General features: G+C 42.5%; 1 protein-coding gene across 3 annotated transcripts in view; it reads left to right on the top strand.

Annotated features, from left to right (window-relative positions):
- LOC126471213 (PDZ domain-containing protein GIPC3) overlaps positions 1–16719 on the top strand; it is a 292460-nt gene that overhangs the window by 210236 nt on the left and 65505 nt on the right. For all 3 annotated transcript variants that reach the window (XM_050099330.1, XM_050099331.1, XM_050099329.1), the window contains exon 2: positions 14642–14738. In XM_050099330.1, the coding sequence (XP_049955287.1) occupies positions 14642–14738 (97 nt within the window). The remainder of the gene's footprint in view (positions 1–14641; positions 14739–16719) is intronic.

Genomic DNA, 16719 nt, shown 5'->3' with positions numbered 1-16719 from the left:
TCTAAACGAGCATAGTGATTAGTTAATCAATCTGTAAATCGTCTTTTGCGATTTACCGAAATCTTGAATTTTCATCATTCAGGTACACTTTTCTCCTAAATGACTGAAGTTAAACTCACAAAACTTGGTACAGATATTTAGAATGACCGCAGCTACCTCCCTTGCCTAGTATTTTCTGAAAACTTTATAACATGATGATGATGTCGGTGATATTTGAGCTACATTTTTAAATATGTTTGTTGTAGTAAAATAAATTACTTATCTTTTTCACAGATCAGCATCAGGGAAGGAAATTGGAGGCATAAAACACTTATTTTAACGTTGTCTGTACTCTGACTCTTTTTCCAAGCTGTGCAGTCAGTGGTTCCAAAGAAAATAGTACCGCAGTGAAATAGTGATCTGTTTTTTATACTGTTATAAATATTGTTGTCAGTACCAAAATATAATAAATATCTCAATGATTTTTTGGGAAATGCTTTGACTAATGACGCTAATTGCGTGTAAGAATTTTGAGCTATCTCTCATTTATAGATCAGTTGCACTATTAGATTGAAGATATAAATGCAGTCCTTTCAGGGGCGTGTCGCCGTAACTTGTTTTTATATCAAAAGTACAAGATAGTAAGAAAAAGTTGGTTAAAAACTTTTCAACTTGTGATCAGTTGAATACAACACATTGAACTTGTGGACTGAGATATTCTGTAAGACAGTTTTGGGTGCTTCTTCGTAAGTTTTGATTTTCTTTGTTAAACCTGTGAGGCAGTTTCAGATTTTCGGACAAACTGTAAGCCAATTTTTGAAACTCAATCATAGCTAGCGGCATTAACCTGGAAACTAATGTATGCTACAAGCATTACTTTGTAAATTTTCTTCAAATGTTGGTTGGAGAAACGCCATTTCAGGTGTCATAGATATCTGCTGATTCCCTACAACTGATTTTAATCTCCTTTGCAGTATAATTGTAAAAACTTTAAAACAATCGGCAACAGCCCTTTCGATCATTTCGCCTTCCAAAATACATGAAACCGTTGCTTCATTACAATCTCCGATCATTCCCATCGACCGTCAACGGCAGACTTGTTCTTCATCCTTGGAATCGTGCCCTAAAAACAAAAAACAAAGTTACTTGTATGGTCCTTACCACCTGACTTTGGTATGGCCCATACTAACCGACTGACATTGCTCATTAAAACATGGCAGAAACAGAAACCGACTTGACTGAACGGAATTTCATTATCATAAGAGAGTCTACACTGAAGCGCCAAAGAAACTGATACAAGCACCCGTATTCAAATACTGAAATATGTAGACAGGCAGAATACGGCGCTGCGGTCGGCTACACCTATGTAAGACAAGTGTCTGGCGCAGTTGTTAGATCGGTTACTGCTGCTACAATAGCAGGCCATCAAGATTTAAGTGAGTTTGAACGTATCATAAACGGCGCACGAGCGAGGGGACACAGCATCTCAGAGGTAGCGATGAAGTGGAGATTTTCCCGTACGACCATTTCACAATTGTACCGTTAATATCAAAAATCCGGTAAAACATCAAATCTGTGATATCGCTGCGGCCAGAAAATGATCCTGTTAGATGGGGGCCAACGACGACTGAAGAGAATCATTCTACGTGACAGAAGTGCATCCCTTCCGCAAATTGCTGCAGATTTCAATGCTGGACCATCAACAAATGTCGGCGTGGGAACCATTCCACGAAAAATCACCGAAATGGGCTTTCGGAGTCGAAGGCCCACTCGTGTACCCTTTGATTGCACGACACAAAGCTTTACGTTGTTCAAGCTGGTGGGGGCTCTGTAATGGTGTGGGGCGTGTGCAGTTGGAGTGATATGGAACCCCTGATACGTCTAGATACGACGCTGACTGGTGATACGTACGTAAGCATCCTGTCTGATCTGCATCCGTTCATGCCCATTGTGCATTCCGACGGACTTTGTGAATTTCAGCAAGACATTGCGACACCCCACACGTCCAGAATTGCTACAGAGTGGCTCCAGGAACACTGTTCTGAGTTTAAACACATCCGTTGTCCACCAAACTCGCCAGACATGAACATTATTGAGCATATCTGGGATGCCTTGGAACCTTCTGTTCAGCAGAGATCTCCACCCCCTCGTATTCTTACGGATTTATGGATAGCCCTGCAGGATTCGTGATGTCAGTTCCCTCCAGCACTACTTCAGGCAATAGTCGTGTCCATGCCATGTCGTGTTGCGGCATTTCTGCGTGCACGCGGGGGCCCTACACGATATTAGGCAGGTGTAACAGTTTCTTTGGCTCTTTAGTGTATATTATATTGTAAATATTAATACTGGTATAACAGTAAATATTACCTTTAAAGGTATAAACCGATGCCGAAAATTACATCCATCACCAGTTTCGGCACTCAAAAACTACTTGTAATAAAATTTGCTTGTAATGCAAACTCAACAGCTATATCACTCAAGTTCTAGCAAATGACGGAGTGATATCTGCGCTTTATTCCAAGCACTGCATCATTCCGCTGATTTACAGAAAACCCAAGAAACAGTACGTGACCCACACTTCCGCCGGACCAAACTAATCGCCGATCTCCTATGAATAAACTACATGAGATTGACATTCAGTTCTTACCCTTACTGCAGTGACGTGTTTTGCACCTGAAGGGCGAAATCAGTATATTGTTCATAGGCTGTGAAGTAAATCGTAAAGCGGGATACGAAGACCGTTTGAATGATCTTTCATTGCGCGTGCTAACGTCATTCAAACTCCCTAAGACTTCACACAAACGTCCAGCGACGCTCTTACTAGGGAACAGCGTGTAACACTGATACGTCGACCGAAATGGAGAACTACTTGAAGGACCGTGAGGAAAATTACATAGATGTTCAGGAACAACCATTTCTTCATTGTAACACGGTCAGTGGCCATACTGATATAGCCAAGAGTGGCTTCTTTGTGTTCTCATGATTGAAGAAATGCCTGTGACTATACTTCGTGTCGCCTTAAGTCTACAGTTCGACTAAGCGAAGGATATACCTAGGAGTACAACAGTGCATCGTGGAACTCCTTGAGGTCTTGTACAATCTTAGTTCCGCATTTTTTCACAATCCTTCTCGAGAGGGAATGTTAATAAAGACTTTGAAATATTTGACCTAGCATTCGCTCTTTGATTTGCTTTGTCTCTTTCTCTCTGATGCATAGCGCGGTTCAGTACTCTTCTCAGTACCAGCTACACACTTCGCTTGATCGGTCTACAAGTATCCTCATATTAAGCTTTATAATCAAGGAAACTCACTCTGGCATCAGAAATATTTGTAACTCGGTAATTAAAATCACCCTCATTTCAAATACACTCGTGAACCAACGGTTCTACTTGATTGAAGTTTTGTCCCCATATTATTATTCATTGTATACGTCCGTTACTGCTACACTTGTAGAAATTATCTTGGCCAGAATTTCCGTATGTTGTTCAGTCTCCTCTAGCTACAACGCTAATATTCAATCTTGCGTAGGAACGATCATATTAGATTTAGACATCACCTTACTTATTACTTCTACTTGTGTCAGAGTTATAATAGCTTGGACCATACCAGACGCCGTCCCGTCTTCCCGACATATACTTTGTCCAGAATATTTCCAGTGATAGAGCGCCTACGGAAGCTGCCGTACATCTCGAGGAGTACGTTTGTTAAACACGAGAAGTGTCTACGCAGCACCGACCGAGGAGACTCATATACTTCACAGTCATATCAGAAGCGGTGCTCAGTCTCTAACTTCCTCGTTGTCGACGGTTCGTTAGACTCTCATCTTCATTCCTCGTATGCACAGTTAGTAGTATCCTGCTGGAAGATGGTTCAAATGGTTCTGAGCACTATGGGACTTAACTTCTGAGGTCATCAGTCCCCTAGAACTTAGAACTACTTAAACCTAACTAACCTAAGGACATCACACACATCCATGCCCGAGGCAGGATTCGAACCTGCGACCGTAGCGGTCTAATGGTTCCAGACTGAAGCGCCTAGAACCGCTCGGCCACCCCGGCCGGCCCTGCTGGAAGATCGTATCTCCTTGACGTTGTAGGGACGGTAACAGGATGGCCTCGATCATGCTTTGGATCTAACATACTCGGTTCATATTTCCCTCAACAAACACTAGAGGTGTACAGTCATTGTTGACTACGGTTACCCACACCAAATTCCAGGCTTGGGCCGATATCTCGTACGTAATACACTCCTGTAATTGCAGCTCTTGTGGTCGACTGCGCAGTTTCCCCACAACCATCACTGATACGAAAGCAGAAGGTGCCTTCATAACGCTAGATAAATTTTCATCGTTAATCCTCCTACTTGCGTCTCTGACTGCACCACTGGAGAAGGTGATGAGGCACGAGAGGACGCCTGGCGAGCCGCTCCCAGATTCCTGCACACGTTTATTTATGGTCCTATTCTAGGTACAACATTGGTCATAATTTGTGCCGCGTTTGAAATAGCTGCCCATTTGAGGCAGCACTCTAAGAGTGAATCCGCTCCTGGCTGCTGTTAGTAACTAGAATGACGAGCATGTCCACCTTCCTTGGGCTAATGACACTAGCAGTGATACACAGCTGTCACTTCATGTTCAACAATTTGGGCATTTTGTCTGAAGGAACACACAGCCTCCCGCAGGCCCGTAATACAGTTTGTTGCACGAATTGTGCATCTCGACGCCATCCTATCGTGTTAACAATCCAGCCCGATAGGTCCTCGAAACAACACAACACTTTCCGAAAATGGCACGAGGAATTATTATAGGCTCATTATTGGCATGCTCAGTGAGTAATTCCCACTCCGTACACAGGCCTTTGTATTGAATCGTTGCTTTTACTGACCCCTCTCAGAGCCTCAGGGAAATAACTTTCTACGCCTGCCTTTATAGGTGTTCGTTGTTTTGTGTGCACTGGTATAATGACAACGAATATCAGCTCGCATATATCTCAAAATTACTTACAGCCTATTCTATCATATTTCGAGAAAAGCGAGCACTACAGTTAATTGAAACTGTTGTGAAAAGTCTTTTGCTGTATCTTGTTGTAATGGTGTCTCATAGTGGCTTTCCTGGTCATCAGATTGACACATCAGAGAGCGTATTAATGCCAGCGATTTTACGCTGGAAAAATAATATGTGTAGATACATGTACGAAGTATCCAGCATCGTTAAACGAGTTCCAAACAAAACATAATCACGTATTGTGATGAATTTTAATGTATGTGGTTAATGAGAATTATATAATTATTTCACATGACACAAGTGTTGATGAACAATGAAAGACTGGATGTATTTCAGTTCCCATCTTATTGTGAAACAGGTGTATGAATACTCTGCCTTTCTTCTTTGCTGTCCTCCCACGACTGTTCACACGGATGTTTCGGCGCAGAGTAACGTATATTTCAACACATACATTCTTGGTCGCCCTACTCGTTCCTGTGTTTCGCACCAATTTCTTGCTTTTCGGTTCAGACCAACAAATTCGATAAAAAAGCGTATAGGAATATAGCTGTGCGTTACACCCTGTAATTACGGGTGTCATAAAGAAACTAGTTTAATCATTGCTCTCTGCAGAGTCATCATATAAAACTTTAATTTCTGTGAAAAATTAACTTAACGGTTAGACCATTTAAAACAGGGAAGTTTATCTGGTTGAGATTTTTTGCGGTCTTACAATCAAGTAATATCTTTGTGCCCGAGTAACCCGCAGCCAGCGCATCTGTTGTGTTAGCAAATATACATTGCTGCCCATGAAAACAGCTACAGCAAGAAGGATAGCAAATAACGAAATTTTACGTATTGCGCTTGTGCAACACTGTTGGAAGAGCAGATCTGGAGGTATACAGAGTGCAAAAGTAGTACACACAGCTGCCGCCTCTTGCAGCAACAATGACTCTACCCGATTACTGACAAAGACGAACCGAGCTAGGATGAGAGATACGGTTTCATCATTCCGTGTTGCTTCTACTCTGTGCCGAAATTAATCAGCAGTAGCGGGTGGTGATTGATGGCCTACTAGTATCTCAGAAGCCCATGACGAGATGTTTTCAATGGGTATCAGGTCTGGAGAACGTGTGGGCAGAGCAACAGTCGAACAGTCTGTGTAACGAGGTAGATCAGGACAGGACGGGTAACATGCGATCGTGAGTTATCTTGTTGAAACATAACGTGTCAGAGACCTCGGCTTTAGAGCACAGCCATCGAGTTAAAACGTCGGGATGTACTGACGAATGCAGTCCGGCGATTTTTCGTCTCGGAGCGTCCAGACACGGACACATCCATAGCGATGCTGTACTCACAACCTGTACGCTTGTGTCCAGTACTGTAGTTGGGCGCCTATCTCTGTTACTGCTTGTCTCGAACAATAGTGGTCGCCGTTCTGATAGTCCACGATGCTCCAGACATGGTCACGCAGTTAGTTTGATTACTTATCTACCTGCAAACAAGCCTATTTTCTCACTCAACTTACGTGACATGGCTGTCCGATCCTCCAAAGCCTTGCAAACAAGATGTCTGTTCTTTCGGGCACAAGTCGCTTAGGGCTGTTGAAATCCTGTGTGGCTCTGAGGTTGGCTTTCGATGACCCATTGACCACATTTGCCTGATAGTCGTGGGATCCCGAAAACGCGAGCAGCAATCTCGCGGAACTCTAAGACCCCGATCCTGCCGCTGACGAATACCAGCACGGGCTGGCAGACGTTTCTGCCTCTCACACGAAGCATAACACAAACGACGAACATGCAAAAGCGATATCTGGATGGGAAACGCCGTGCGTAATCTTTCCTAATAGACAGAGAGCTTATGGCGTTACCCATACTACTTTGTGCGGCTGCGCTGCCATGTTTATTATTTGAGTGTAAAAAAAAAAAAAAAAAAAAAAAAAAGTTCGAACGTGTGTGAGATCTTATGGGACTTAACTGCTAAGGTCATCAGTCCCTAAGCTTACACACTACTTAACCTAAATTATCCTAAGGACAAACACACACACCCATGCGCGAGGGAGGACTCGAACCTCTGCCGGGATCAGCCGAATAGTCCATGACTGCAGCGCCTAAGACCGCTCGGCTAATCCCGCGCGGCTATTTGAATGTCCACCCTTGTAGTACACTTCACGCTAGTTTCACGACTGTTGCGTGTCGCTTTCATGGTGCTACAGTTTTAATGGCCAGTAGTGTAGATATCTGGAGGAACATTGTCGCCTTCGAGATTTTTATGTACTTCGAATATGATCTAAATGAACGTTATCGCAATTTCGTCCTTGTTTCCAGATTTATTGTTATTTTTTTCCCTGAGGACTACCTTTTAACCACTCTTCAAACGTTAAAGCCTATATGTTAGAAATCTTTTGGAGAATGTTGTCGTATATTGAAAACATGAAGACGATAGCAGGGCTGTTTAAATTACTGGGATAATTATGATGATGATGGTGATTGTGATATAAATACTATGTTTCGTTAGCAGCCATGTTGGCTTAAAGTGGTATGGGAATGATACTGTTGGAGAGTGACGGGAGAGGTGTCTGAAGAAGAACTGTTTATTTACTATAAGGAAAGCCTTTGCGTAGTGGTCCTCGGGATCGGGATGAAGCGTACCTCACTCCGCACATTGACTGCCGTTGGAAGAGGAGCGATGTGGAATGAAGTAGTATCAGCACCCTCTGGTAACCCTGACGTCATTACCTGTCTCGTGAACTTTTGTTAGTATGCTTATTGTCATTGCTTTAAGGCAAGAGGTTATCAATAACACACTCCACGTCACAACGTTTACGGGCTTCTATCTCTCAAATATACCCTAGATTCCTATTTATGTGTTCTAAGGGATCTCCTCATGGCGAGTAAGCACACACATTAGTGAAACTCTTTGCATGTTATAATTTAGGATTTTTCTGCTCCATGTTCTGACAAAACAATCGTCATGGCTATAATTCCTGTTAACTATATTTCATTTCACAGCTGGCGAATATAGCTTTACTGTTGCAGCCTGGACCTCCACATTTACATCCGTGCACGTTCATCGAAACAAGAAGTTAAACATATTTCCCAATGTCACTTTCCATGCCGTTAACTCATCTGACCGTTACCTTTGTTTCACTACCACTCTGACGCAATGTGTATAACACAAAGTCACAACCAACATGTGACGTATGTCATACGCATTTCAAATGTACTTTTATATTCGCCAACAGCTCATGAAAAATAATAATAATTGACTAAAATTTATGTTGACACTTTAGACCAATTCATCACTAATTTATGATGCTGTTGACGTTTTTATTTAAGTAACTTGGAGTGTAAATATTATTACTAGATTTATATGGTTGTTGAATGAAATGACTCGGTACGAGGGTATCTTCTGGATGTGGTAGCTGTAGAACATTATTTTATGAGAGCATGCTTCGTTGTAACAACGTGATGTGGGTGGAAATTATAACAGAAAGCCACGGGAATATTTCTTCAGTGCATATGTGGTATAACAGGGGACGGAATCAGATGTTACAACTGGGTAAATGAGTTGTTCTTTCAGGAAATAAACAGGATATGGAGATCGTCGAAGGAGAGGAGAGGTGGAAACTTACGAACAGATATAGGAAATGACGCAATTTTTTGATGTTTCGGTCTTTATAAACTATAGAAATGACCTGGTCATTTCAGGTTTTCGCTGGATCTATGATTGGTCCGAGTATCGCGAATTCTGTGTATGTAGGGTAATGGGAATCCACACATCGAAATCGTCACGTGTTGCAACCAATGACACAGGCTGAACAGTTGTACGAGTTGATTAGTAGTCTCATTTTATATCAGTTAGGTTGGAGATTTGCGTGTAGTGATAGGTGCCATGTGTAGCTTTAATCTCTCTCTTAGGAAATAAGACGAAAATATACAAACAATGTACTGCTAGTCACGCCTAAGTCGCTACAGTTAACTCAGCACTACAGAATAACCTGCACACCACGGAAAGCAATTGAAGATTCTTCTCTGAGCCGAAGTACACAAAAGCATTCTTCCACTACTCACGTCCTTTGTGGTACACGTTACGCTTCAGAGTGTAATTATCACAGTCTGAATCAGAATAACCACCTGCTTGATTCTTAAATTTTGTTACTGTATAAAATGGCTCTGAGCACTATGGGACTTAACATCTGAGGTCATCAGTCCCCTAGAACTTAGAACTACTTAAACCGAACTAACCTAAGGACACCACACGCATCCATGCCCGAGGCAGGATTCGAACCTGCGCCGTAGCAGTCGCACGGTTCCGGACTAAAGCGCCTAGAACTGCTCGGCCACCGATGCCGGCTGTTACTGTATACATTAAACGAGAAATCTCTTATTATCTCTGTGGCAACGACCTGAATATGAATGTCTTGGTATGAGATTTTGCACTTTCCCATTTAATGACAATTTGTAGCAGCAGCATTATTTCTTCAAGAGCCGTCAATTCATTCGTGAGAATAGACACGTTTGTGTTGACTGATAGCTGTCTCTTATATGGAACAACAATCCAAATACACAGCAGATCATTGTTCGTGAGAGACAATATTTTCCGAATATTCTACGATTCCCTTAGTTAGTACGAGACTAAAGGTAGACTTTGTTATCTGCTGTTGCTCTCTTCGCTGTTCATATTGGTACTCGCAATCACTGCATAAAAAAAACTACAATTGAGGTTTTCACATTCTTCTTCTAAAATAAATATTCGTCTGATTTCTATACTTTTACTTTAAAAAAAAAAAGGGGGGGGGGCGACCGATGATTGTTGTGTACGACTTCATACACAACATAAAGGAGAAGTGGGCTACATAGTGGTGCTGAATCTGTCGTCGTAGGAAAGCTGGAGAGGAGCAGGACTGATTGGCGTACAAGTTAACACAGCAAATAGAAGATTTACTTAACTTGTATATCTCCAAGCGAACGAACGAATACTCATTACAAACAATGCAACAAGGAACAGAGCTGGCAATCTCCACATCAACAAGGATGAGCCTCCCTGAAGTTACCATGAAGGACAGTTTCGAAGCTGCGAATAGGTTGTGTCTGCGCAGCTTCAGGTAGCGAAGAGGCTCCAAGTGCGAGTGGGCTGAATGGCTGCCGCCGGCCGTCCTGTATAGCGGCAGCAGAGAGCGCTCACAATACGGAGCCGCTGAAGGCGGGTGCGCATCACAGGGTCTCCCAGAATCCGCGCGACTGCTATCAGTGTCTGACGGAAACTTGCCGTTCCGATGCCAACTTCGCGACGCCCATAGTGTGGTATCGATAGTGATACCACGGCCCTCCCCATCCAAACCACCTCACCATCGTCGTGTAGAGTAGGTAAGCGAACGACGACAGTGAGGAGGCCTGGTTGCAGATGGCAGTGAGGAGATGGGAGCCGAAACTGAGGCCAGTGATGAGCTTCCGTACACACTCCGGCATACGCCCTGAGCCTGTCTGGGAATACCGGCTGAAAAACTGGGCTGAAGGCACACACCCATATCAGGACGCGGAGCAGCAAACAGAGGCATCTCGACTACTGCAGAGGGATCCAGGCGGCACGTGGGACAGCTGCCGGGAAGAGGGTGCGTATCCCCCAGTTGACGGTGGCTGTCGAGACGGCGACGACCGTGAAAGGGCGTCTACTTGCATCGGCTCTGGACGGGAGCCTATGGCGTGGGGCCCATGGGGGCCAGGTGCAGCGAGAGCTGTTGCATCCATGCAGGTACGGAATCTGAAAGCACAATGCCTGTGGCAGTTTGATTCAACTGGCGTCTCAGCAATCCTCTCGGTCCCTGCAGTGGAAAGTGGAACGTCCAAGATAGAGTACAGTGGTGCCTCGCTCCCAGCGCCTCCATCTGCCGTACGATCTGTAAAAGACCGAATCTTTAGTATGATACTTTCTCTGTCTTGGTGGAGTGGCCACCCCCTGCTGTGTCAGATGCAGGAACAGTTTTTGGTGTGTGGCATCTAGATGAACAGACTGGTGGGAGCTTATGGTTCTGTTGGTTTCTTTTCATGTGTATCCAACAATTTAGAATATAGAGGGATATAACAGCTAGTATTTGCAATTTTGTAAAATACAACCTACAAGACTCTTTACTGAAGTAAGTTGCGGTGGCGTCATCCATGTAACAATTCTGCCGGCAATGGTCTGGAGCGTGGCTGGGAGCAGTAGGAAGACTAGAATAGCAACAGAACCTGATCCCGTGTGTGAGAGGCATGAAATTTGTCCATTTGTTGCTTAAATGTACGTACAAAGCGTCAGCTTCGCCGTTGGATTGCGGGTGGAATGGTGCACTAGTGATGTGACTGATGCTGGAGGCAGTGCAAAACCGTTCAAACTCGATAGCAACAAACTGACGTCCATTGCCAGTCACAATCACTTCAGGCAAACCATCCCGGCAAAATATCGGCGACAAGGCCTGGATTGTGGTAGTGGAGTGCAAAGGAACCACGAAGGGAAGTTTGCTGAAAGCGCCAATGACGATGAGACAATGTGTATTCCAGTAAGGACTCGCGAAATCCAAGTGCAAACTTCGCGAAATCCAAGTGCAAACTTTGCCAAGGTGCTTGAGATTTCGGCCATGCAAAGAACTGCTGAAGCTGGGCTGAGTGTTGTACAGCACAGACGTGACACTGAAAAGTCAACTGTTCACTTTGTACATCCAGACCGTGCCAAGTGCAATGACGTCGCGCCAATTGCTTGGTGCGAACGATGCCACAGTGACCTTGGTGTTGCAGACGAAGCACATTGGTCTGAATAGCCCAAGGAACCACAACACGTGACTGGTCATTATCGGTGCGAAGCGAAATGACATCTTGGTGAACTACAAGGGCTTGCCGACGGCCAAAATATCGGCGAACCACAGAGCTACGAATCTGTCTGGCTGAACTCGGCGAACCGGTGTGGATGTAATGCAACAGAATCTGCAAATCAGGATCCGCAGCTGTGGTCTGGACAATATTCTGGTAATCAAGCGGAAAGCTGTGCAAAGCGCCTGTGTCTTGTGTAACAACGTAGTGACAAGAAGCAGAGGACTCATCAAATGCGAAATCAGGGCCAACAGGGAGATGAGAAAGAGCATCTGCATTGGCATGCTTCTAAGTAGGCCAGTCTCATATTGGTAATTTGACAAAAGAGGAGCCCATCGTTGCAGCTTCTGCGCTGAGCGAGTTGGGACTGATTGGGAAGGGCTACACAAACATTGTAGAGGTTTATGGTCAGTCACCAAGTAAAGTTTTCTGCCAAAAAGATACTGGTGAAACTTAGTGTCACCAAAGACAATGGCGAGAGTCTCCTTTTTAATTTGCTAATAATCACAGTGAGCTTTGTTCAACGACTTCGAAGCAAAAGCAATCGACCTGCCAACAGAACCATATTTATGCGAGAAAACGGCTCCAGTGCCGTAAGAGGAAGGCCACGGGTTTGACTGAACCAAAATGAACAAAGCGTCGATTACTTCTGGAAAGCAGACTGACACTCGTGCGACCAAACAAAAGGAACATCCTTCCTGTGCAGACGATGCAAGGGAGAAGCGATATGAGCAGCGTTGGGAGTAAATCAGATGTAATACGTGAGCTCTAACACAGACTGGCCGGCCGCTGGTGGCCGAGCGGTTCTGGCGCTACAGTCTGGAACCGCGCGACCGCTACGGTCACAGGTTCGAATCCTTAGGTTAGTTAGATTTAAGTAGCTCTAAGTTCTAGGGGACTTATGACCTTAGCAGTTGAGTCCCATAGTGCTCAGAGCCATTTGAACCATTTAACACAGACTGCAATTCCCGCACATTGTGTTGGAGTGGAAGGTCAAGGATAACAAGCAAATGTGACTGCAGAGAGTGAACACCCTGGCTATTAATCACATGTCCTAAGCTCTCAAGTCCTGGAAATTTTTTTTTTTCCTGTTACGTATGTGACCTGCTGCAGATAACACTTGAAACAGAGTGCAAAGATCGCTAATGTGTTCTTTGGGAATGCGTCCTGAGGACGACAATGGTATGTAGATAATTCGAGCAAAAAGAAATTTTTGCAGTCGACAGCTCCAAAAAGTGTAGAAATATGGTGGGTGCGTAAGCTCTGCCTAATGGCAGTCTCAAAAATTTGAAGAGATCCAGATGAGTGATAAGACAAAGATATCTTGCGACCCCTCATCCAGTGGGATTTGCAAGTAAGCATCGTGCAAATCAATTTTGGAAAGGTAACTACCGGACCCAGTTCATCCATCAAGTCTTCCGGGCGCACCAAGGGATAAAAGTCAATGACTGTTTGAGGATTCAAAGTTTTCTTAAAATTGATGCACAACTGGAGTCTGCAGGACAATTTCTTTACAAACTTCTACGTTCTGTAGCGTCGTTGGATAACGTTTTCAGATACGGGTTCCTATCCTCGATTTGTTCCTGCAGACACCCTCAACAACTACTCGAAGTTTGTCGCAATATCTCTGGGACTCACTATATGTATATTTCTCTGCCGCAGACATTTGCAACTTCTTTTTTGCAATGCATGGCAGGAGCCAGCCCAAAGAAATCCTGCTTATCACATCATTCATAAGACGCCCAGCGTCGACGGAAAACTGTTTTTAAAGTGGAACTTTTCGTGCCCATACCGAATTAGTGTAGTGCATTATTCGTTTAATCGATATGTATTAACAGGACAGTAAAACAGTCAACGTGGGCCAGGTCGGTGCCGTCACTGCTGGAGTACTGTTTATTCAAGGTGGTTTACTGTCCCTGTCAATACACACTAGACTAATTTGGGACCCCTCTGTGGAATGGACCCTTAAAATTCCACTTCAAAAATCATTTTATTTCTAACGGGAAACAAACCGACGCTTTCCATTGACGTTGACATATGAAAAATGATAAGCAGGATATGTTTGCACGCTGAAAAAAAGAAATTACAAATAACTGCCGAAGCACCACAAAAAATGCTCTGGTCGACTCTTAGGAGAGATACCCTGTATATAGCCTGCACAGTGTCCCAGGAGAAATGGCAATATTCAAGTGTATAACAGCAACAACCGTTCAAAGCAAAATGTCTTTTTACATGGGCCCCAAACTGCATACCTTAAGAGCTATAAACACTTGTTCAGTGGAAGATATGTGTTTGACAGTACATTAGGAGAAAGACATGGGGAGATACTATTTGCCATTGCTACCACTATATAGTTCATTCAAAAACGAACATTACATAAACAAATACAACAAAATTAATCAAAATTAGTGCTCAGTATTATCTTTGGGAACATTTTAAATTGTTCTATTGAATAAAATGATTTTCCTCTAAGCCAATACTGTGTGGTGTTTCTGAATGAACTAATGTCACACTATATGCTTCTGCTGGCAACATATTAAAATAATTGTAAACCCAGGTGTTTGTGACTATCTTGTCCTCAGTCACCAACAGAAATATCTTCATTTATACCTGTTACACTATTTATATTCAACCACCACTTGTACTACACATAAAATAGTAATAACAAAAGTTATTCCCATCATTGTAATCTCAGCTGACTACTTAAAGGTCAAGTCCCATTGTAATTTAGCAAACTTGTGATGAAGGTTGATTGTAGAATCTTCTTGTTTACTACACTAATCAGTCCTAAAAAGTATTTATTGTATTGTTAACACAACATTCTTTGTTGTTTCAGATCCTGTTTTGCACACTGAATACCCACAAAGTAGACATGTCGAAGTTACTTGGGGGCCAGATTGGTTTGGACGATTTCATATTTGTACATAGAAAAGGTATAGTACAACTGAAGATCAAGAGATGTTATATCTACTACTGTATATACTTATATTACTATTGGAGTTAAAGATAATGTATTTCCTGTTTTTAAGTGTATTTATATAATTCTGCTGTTTTCCTGGGAATGAGAAATAAATCACCAAAATGAGATTTTCACTCTGCAGCGGAGTGTGCGCTGATATGAAACTTCCTGGCAGATTAAAGCTGTGTGCCCAACCGAGGCTCAAACTCGGGACCTTTGCCTTTCGCGGGCAGTTTTAATCTGCCAGGAAGTTTCATATCAGCGCAGAGTGAAAATCTCATTCTGGAAACATCCCCCAGGCTGTGGCTAAGCCATGTCTCCGCTATATCCTTTCTTTCAGGAGTGCTAATTCTGCAAGGTTCGCAGGAGAGCTTCTGTAAAGTTTGGAAGGTAGGAGACGAGATACTGGCAGAAGTAAAACTGTGAGTACCGGGTGTGAGTCGTGCTGCGGTAGCTCAGATGGTAGAGCACTTGCCCACGAAAGGGAAAGGTCCCGAGTTCGAGCCTCGGTCGGGCACACAGTTTTAATCTGCCAGGAAGTTTCAAATCACCAAAATGTGGGACATTTGTTAGCAAAATGCATATGCAGTGAGCATAAAATTAAATAAATTACCAATGAGGGTGATAGGCATTTCAAACAGTACCTAATTTGAAGCTTGTTTCTCTGTCATATCTTCTGAGATGGTACTTGTTCAGTTAAAAATGTTTGACTTTTTATTCTACAAAATCTTGCTAATTGATATTCCAATTCTTTATCATCAGAATTACTAAAATAAGTCAGGTTAAAAGAAAGACATGGACACAACAAGAAAATAAATTTTATGAAAACGAAAATTCCACTAAAAAATCTGTAAAATTAATGGAGGTGCAGATGGGCTAGCCCATACCTATTTTCAAGATGTGAAACTTGCAGTAAAGCCAATAGAAACACATATAAAGAAAGCCGAACTCTTAGCTATCAGAGTAACAAAGGAGCAGTGGGAAAAGTTGAGGGAGATGGGGAAGTGGGGCTAGCCACCGAGAACCCTGATTAAGAAAAAATCATAAGCTATAACATCTTCCTTACACTCATGGGTTTCTTGTAACTGTGGTTTTGATTGATCTTTCCTGCTTCCCCCAACTTTTTCATCTTTTCTCACCATGTTCCACAGGTCAGGAGCTACGTAATTTTATCATGTTAATTATTCTTATATTACTTCCTGATAAGGCACTTTCATATTTAGGAACTCGAGTGTCACAAAATCTTTATTGAGCCTGATTTGCAGCAGGCACTGAGTGGGTCATTCACAGGTTATTTCATCTTTTTAAAAAAGCAGTTTAATTTTAAATAATGTTTTGTGCTCTTTGTGATAGAAATTATTTTGTACAAAAGACAGTGTCATTTATTTTCATTATCTTAAGGTAAACACATAGCAAAATGAAAAGTATATATCCTGTGAAAAATTTGTACAGCTCAATGTTTGTTTGTATTGCTTTTGAAATCTAAATAAAAATTACAGCCAGGATGACATACATTGATGATATCACTATAACCAATTCAGGAAGTAATGATGAAGAACTCAGTTGTAGTAGCTAGTATCAGTTTTAATTTAGAATTAAAAATTAATCAGTGTCAAGCCAGAATATCAAAAGGACTGTGAAAATTGCAATTATAACAATGTTGTACATAAAAATACCACAAACATCTGACTCTTCAGTGAGAAAAAAAGAGTTCTCTCATCTAACATTTTCTCTCTCTCTCTCTCTCTCTCTCTCTCTCTCTCTCTTTCTCTCTCTTTCTGACATACATATCAATAACATGACTTTACCAAATCTTACGCAGGATGTAAATAAATCGATAGTTTTTAAGGCATATGTATGACTTTTTTAAGGAAATTTTTTACCATTTTATTATAAAATCTGTTACATACATTATCGTAAGTGACATGTGCACCCATATATACACTATTAATTTA

Source organism: Schistocerca serialis, chromosome 3 (assembly GCF_023864345.2).
Source record: "Schistocerca serialis cubense isolate TAMUIC-IGC-003099 chromosome 3, iqSchSeri2.2, whole genome shotgun sequence".
In the NCBI taxonomy this organism is placed as follows: Eukaryota; Metazoa; Arthropoda; class Insecta; order Orthoptera; family Acrididae; genus Schistocerca; species Schistocerca serialis.
The sequence above is the reverse complement of the archived record's forward strand: the minus strand, read 5'-3'. Positions and strand labels throughout refer to the sequence as shown.